The sequence below is a fragment of the Hemiscyllium ocellatum genome, chromosome 5 (genome assembly GCF_020745735.1).
Source record: "Hemiscyllium ocellatum isolate sHemOce1 chromosome 5, sHemOce1.pat.X.cur, whole genome shotgun sequence".
Taxonomy (NCBI): Eukaryota; Metazoa; Chordata; class Chondrichthyes; order Orectolobiformes; family Hemiscylliidae; genus Hemiscyllium; species Hemiscyllium ocellatum.
This window is the reverse complement of record NC_083405.1, coordinates 28,107,214-28,113,732: the sequence shown is the minus strand read 5'-3', so window position 1 is coordinate 28,113,732 and position 6,519 is coordinate 28,107,214. Positions and strand designations below refer to the sequence as shown.

General features: G+C 38.9%; 1 protein-coding gene across 1 annotated transcript; it reads left to right on the top strand.

Moving 5' to 3' along the window:
• The first annotated feature begins 4,811 nt into the window (after positions 1–4,811).
• On the top strand, positions 4,812–6,261 carry LOC132815970 (homeobox protein Hox-A9). Its single transcript, XM_060825353.1, has 2 exons — positions 4,812–5,352; positions 6,020–6,261. The coding sequence occupies exons 1-2, from the start codon at positions 4,812–4,814 to the stop codon at positions 6,259–6,261; spliced, it is 783 nt and encodes a 260-aa protein (XP_060681336.1).
• Positions 6,262–6,519: the final 258 nt, after the last annotated feature.

Here is a 6,519-nt window from a genome sequence, read left to right as displayed (position 1 = left end):
AGCAAGTAAACAAACACAATGGCACTTTATTCTGCTCGTCTAGTGATTTGAGTTGACCATCCGATTGGAATTACTCAATTTTAAATCTATGAAGCTCGATGATTGTCGCAGGATAAATCCTTGCTCGTTCATGAATGCAGCACTAAATTTTTATATAGATTACATATTATATATATATATATATAACACACACACATATGTGCATAGACTGTAGCTTTGCTACGCGGAGCTAAGAACAGCGGATTCGCTATGAGAATTTATTTTAGTAGGAATTGCTTATACATGTAATTTTGCAAATGCCCATGTAACTGAAATTACTGTTGTAAATAATCCATAGATATTTAATTCGAACAAAACAAATAGCGCATTTACAATATTAAACCGTATCATCTTCTTTGTTAGGTTTATCACTGCATGGCGTACTGTAGAAGGATACTTTGCCCGAGTTAAAAACATTTATCTTGACTTTTTTTTCAGCGCAATACAAAAGGATGTCTTCGGGAAAATGTAGGCTGTTGTGCATTCGAGGCGTGATGTTATCCTAATATGATTTCAGAAGCTGCAAACTGTCTTTGGCATGGTTTAAAAATGCACAAAGAAAAAGCACAGTCAAGTTTGTGCAATTCAAAACATCACTGCTGACAGCGGCCAGGCCCTCTTTAAAAGGCAGTTCAGCACAGACCTTTAGCTCAGCGCCTTCCCATTCATTTGTGGAGTATTGTAATTCGAACGCGTTGGCAAGAAATCAGAAATAATTCTTTAGTTGTTACATTTTTTAATAAAGTGCAGATTGTGGTTTTATTTAAATACTATTAATGAAGAACAGCCTTTCTCAATTTAAATACACTGAATTATGTGAGGTTCGTGCGCTTCCTTCCTGTCATATTTTCACAAATATAATGCTAACGTTTAAAAATTACACTTAAATATCATTCGGCTAACACTACGAATTTTATTGTTTACTGGTTGCCCGCAAAATTCTCCCGAGGCTTATGTGATTTATAGGCTTTATATATACAAAAAAGGAGCCGCAGTAGTTTTGTACTTTCCTTTTTAATCTCAAATTAGAGGGGCTGGCTTTGAAAAGCCGGTACATGCGGTCCAGTTGCACACTTGTAAATTGAGTATTTCATTTCAAACCAATGAGGATGACCCAGAAAGCGTTTCAACCTTTCGTAAGCAACCAACATCCAACATAACACTTGGGTATTTGAGATATTCTTCAGTCATGACTTTACTGAAACTAAACCCGTGAATGTGACCACGGGACCGGCTCGGCCAGATTTGAAACCTCTCGTGCAGATGCCTGCAGGATTTAGTTAGTCTTATTTTATGTTTTACATTCATCTTGTAAATCTTTGCCAAATTATACGCTATACGCCAATTAGACTCGAAAATGATGAAAGCACTTTGAACACGCTGTCGTCATTGCACACTGCAAGCCCACAAATTGGCTTTGCAACTTCACACAGATGTTATCTGAACGGAAATAAAGGCGTCAACGCTCAAATTTTATTCTAAACGATACAGTGAGAAAGCCCGGAAATTTCACCTATCGAATGTGGTGTCTGCCTTGCACCGTTCACTTTTAGCCCAGGTTTGGAATATTTTTAAAAAATAATTTGTATTTTTTTTTCTGGCTACAAGGTGCATTCAGTAAATAACCCCCTTGGCTGGAGTGTGTCGCAAAGTGTTGAGCAGTTTGTAAGCGAATGCGAGTCCTGCATTTTGACGGACGTCTTAAGTGCTGTAAACGTTGCATGAATTAATAAAATATTTTACAACTCACATGTTACTAGCACAATTCTCAAGGTAAGTTGACCGACTCCAAACAACACATGCATCTATAACAATCTAGCTTCATTATCGCTCCACTCGCTTTGCTATAAAATGACAATAGGGTGAATTCCGGTAGTCTGTTGTGGATCTTAAAATGAAAATGGGTGAATTCCTGTATTTTTGACTATTGCTGAACAGTCTGTACTGGTTTCGAGTGATGTCACTAATTTCTTCCTGAGACCTTTGGTGAGTTGTATCCAAGTATTTTGAAGGCTTTTTGTCTCGGTCTAGTCTTTTTTTTTAACAACACGTCGCCCAGAGCTGTAATTTGTAAGTAACATGCGAGTTTCCTGTGTTGAACGTTAAAAAAAAGCCTCAGATGAAAATCTAAACCAGCAACTCACCAAATTTCATACATTATCGATTTTTTTGCGAGATAACAGTGCTTCATTTGAGCCTGAGAATTCGCGGTGATAATTGTAACGAAATCTACAATATCATTTTAAAATCAAACATTTCGTACACATCTATAAATCTTTATGGAGCACAGCAAGACGCGGCACATTCCAAGGTTGTTGGCAAATTCTTTCAGGCGTTTTAATGGTGGCTTGATTTTATATATTTTTTCTCTCTAGGTTTAAATAAAACTACATTTCAAAGAGAGGAACTGCTCTTTTGAGCGTTATGCAGTTTCAGAGCACCTTAATTTCACTTTGTAAATATAGAATCTACATTTGAATCCTAATTTCAGGCCATCTGCACAGGAAACACAAAACGGTTTCTTTCTAAGGCTCAACACTGGACTTGAATGGTTCTCGATTTTGCTCTAGACCTTAGCACTCCGCCAGAGACGCTGTAACACTCCGCTGACCAGATAGTCAATGCTGACTCAAAGGCGACAGATTGAATCTTCCCTTCTCCATAAGGAATGCACGGAAATCTAAAGAAAGGTTGGGATATAGAGGACCCAAACATCGAGGGAATGAAATTGCATTTCAGTTAACCGTAAAGATTTTGAAATAAGGGTACATGCAGCTAGCGGATGTTGGAGGGGGAGGTGTGGGGGGGGGAGTGTGGGTGGTGGTGGTGGGTAGCTGCAGCAAGCGATTCACGACCGTCGCCCGCACTTTGGTCTAATGTAGGATAAGAAAATTGTCTTTGTTTAATGGATAGTTGAATGTTGCGTGATCCACAAAGCAGATCAACAACTTCAGGATAGTTTTTGAAGATTTGGGTTTTTATTTAACGCGGTTGCTCCCGTCGAGATGCACCGTATGTATTTTAAATTAAACTTGTTAAATTAAAATGTTCGCATATGGATATAGTAAAATAACAACAATGAAATAGAAAATGGGCTTGAAGACCACAAGCCTCATTTGAAAACTAGGTAGTGCAGATACCAAGTAATGCTACTTGTTGTCTTCAAAGATCTAAGTCTTTCAAAAATTGGAGAATGTTGTATTGAATTGAAATTACTATTGCCAATGTTACTTAGAATTTTGAGTTACTGCATACATTAAAGATGTTTCAAAAGGAGTAGCGCAATGGAACACAACCTAGTGTCACATTGTCACAGCGCTTGCTAAATCCTCTGGACTGAAATTGGATCAACAAATGCACTGACGCCTATCTCTTACACGTGAAATGAAACATCGTACTCTATAATTGCATTGATTAATTAAGCTAACCGAAAAAAATAGCAGCAACATATATCATTGTGTGCAGTTTTTTTCCTTCCGGATTTTTAATTCATTTTCCAAACAAAACGTTAAAACCATGCCATCTTAAACCACAATGTTGGCCTTCTATTTTCCATCTCAGTTGTTAATTTTATTAACTGTATGTGAGTGAAATCGCCCATCGTTGTAGATATATTTATACCCAGAACGCACGTGAGAGAGGCCTACTTAGTTTTTAAGGCACAGTAATTAGTTGCACATACAATGTTTAATAGGCCGATTATGTAGTAATATGAACGTTTTCTAATTTTGTTGCAATACAACTCTTATATTTATCTCTGCTTATATATCTAACCGTTTGTTCGTATTTTCCATTGAAAGGACCGCATCTTAGGCATATCACAGATTGGCTCTCCGAATACAGTCTGTGCGGGAGAGCTTCCCGATTTACTGTCCACAGAATATACCAGTGAGTGACTAAAGCAAAAGACAAACCACACGACCCTGAAGAGAAGAACGGTAGAATTGTCCGGCGTCCCAAGAAATGTATTTTGTCTGTATACTTGCATCTGTCAACTAAAAAAAAGCGTGTTGAATGCGGAAGTTGGAGTTTGTTATGATTTCTTGGAGGTTAAAAAACCCTTTTTAGAATGGCTGTAGCTTGCTAACATGTAGTTTTATTGCTCAAACGGTTATAAAACGGAGATGGTCACAGTGTGCTTTATGTGCGCTTCGTTTTCCTTTTAAATGAGAGATCTTTAGCAGCTGCAGGTAGACACGCTACTTTTCAGAGGTACGCTTTAAAACTTCGTCAACGATTTTTATTTGTCAAGAATGCGTTTTTAATTTTATTAAGCATGAATAATAAATACCTGTCCAATCTCCTTCTTCGTTGTTATTTTCTGCAGTTTATAGTTTCACTCTTTCCATAATCTTTTATGTGAAGGTTAACGATTATAAGGTGTTCGTTAAAAAAAACGAGCATCTGATGGGAAGATTGATTATGATATAAAATAGTCCCCTAAAAAAAGAACTGCAACCGAATACTTGCTTCACATTTCAGCTGGCAACAAAGAAATCAGCTTCCATATATAGAGGTGATTATATCCCTTTGCATAAAAAAACATACGGACTTGCTATATAAAATGTTCCCTATAAAAGATTGACCCTGTTACAAGCTGCGGATTGATTTATACTTTATTGTTGTATTTTGAATCACGTGAGGAGCCTATCCAATGGTGAGGAAGTGCGTCTGCACCATATTAGCAGACTGTACTTGTCGCGGCGGTAAGTTGTTACATTGAAATCTGCTCTTTCATATTTTCAGAGGGGCTTGCGGTGTCATTGCCGAGAATGTCGACATCAGGGACTATCAGCAATTATTATGTCGACTCCCTTATCATGCATGAGAACGAGGAGCTGCTGTCGTCCAGATATGCCTCGGGTCCACTGGCTCAGTCTTCCAGACAGACAGCTCTTGCTGAGCACCCCGACTTCTCCCCATGTAACTTCCAGTCCAAAGCCACTGTGTTCAGCACCTCCTGGAGCCCAGTTCATGCGCAGAGCTCTGCCAATATGCCCACTGTTTATCACCCGTACATGCACCAGGCGCCCATTGCCGCCGCGCCCGATGGTAGGTACATGCGCTCCTGGCTAGAGCCCATGCCGGGAACCCTGTCTTTCACCGGGTTACCTTCCAGTAGACACTACGGCATCAAGCCCGAGCCTGTAGCGGCTCGCAGGAGTGACTGCACCACGTTTGAAACACACACGTTAGCCCTCTCAGATTATACTTGTGGACCTTCTCCTGTCGACAAACGTGTGAGCGAGGTTTCCTTCACTGAAAATAATGGAGAGATTGAATCAAACGCAGATAAGCTCCATATGGATCCAAGTAAGTGTGGAAACATCACGTTTTTGTATTGCTTTTCTAGATAAAGACTCTAAATTTAAACTGTTATATATTCCTACATTGTACAGCGAAATAACAAAATCTCTTTGCAGTTTTATGGGATGGGTTTTTTAAAATGACATAACTCAAAATAGTTATCAAAAAAATGGTTAAGCTTTAACGATGTACATTTCGGTAGTGCCATGAACACCATTTGGATCTAAACTCAACTATTTTCCATTCATTGTAAAAGACAGAAGGGGAGATATTGAGTGTAATTAACTCTAATTCAGGTGTATTTGTTGCAAAAAAAAAACCTGATGAGGGTAAAGCTGCTGGACAAACCTCTATAGATCCAATCGAAGCACAACTGGCAACATATTGGATTATTTATGTCTAATTTACAGACCGTCACAATATTACATCTTTCTAACTTATTTTGGGCTCTGTTCATAGAGTTTTTTCATTGAGCAAGGCGATTAGCACGAAGAGTTGAAATGTCAGCGAAAACATCTGGACGTGTAGCAGCCAACCTCATCCATCCAGTACAACCTCAGTTTTTTTTTGTTATTTGTTTATCTCAACCGGTGTTTGATTCTGAGAATGTTGCAACATTTTGACTGGCATGTAAGAGGAAAATATATTAAATGTGTTTCCTTCCCACTCCCAGATAACCCTTCCGCCAATTGGCTGCATGCAAGATCTACAAGAAAGAAACGTTGCCCCTACACCAAGCATCAGACCTTGGAGCTGGAGAAGGAATTCTTGTTTAATATGTACCTCACACGAGACCGCAGATATGAGGTCGCAAGGGTCCTTAACCTCACCGAACGGCAAGTTAAAATCTGGTTTCAGAACAGGAGGATGAAGATGAAAAAAATCAACAAGGAACGACCTAAAGACGACCGGTGACACGAATTAGAATATTTCTGTGTGCGCGTGAGAAGAGAAAAAAAGACTAAATCACAATTACAATCGAGTTAGGCCCTGCTTCAGAAAGACTACGTGTACATTTTGTCATCCCATTAGCACAATTTATTCCTTTGCCCGTTCTGGACTGCATTTGGTGGGTAAAAGACTGATACACTTGTTAGTTGGGAACCAAAGAGGGAGACATTTACGGCAAGGTTAAGTATGTGGCTACGGAATCTACCTTACTTCACATGAAAA

Excerpts from the sequence above, each read along its gene's own strand:
- LOC132815970 (XM_060825353.1), top strand. The coding sequence starts at position 4,812 with ATGTCGACATCAGGGACTATCAGCAATTATTATGTCGACTCCCTTATC. Across the intron at positions 5,353-6,019 it reads TAAGCTCCATATGGATCCAA|ATAACCCTTCCGCCAATTGG; the intron begins GTAAGTGTGGAA and ends TCCCACTCCCAG.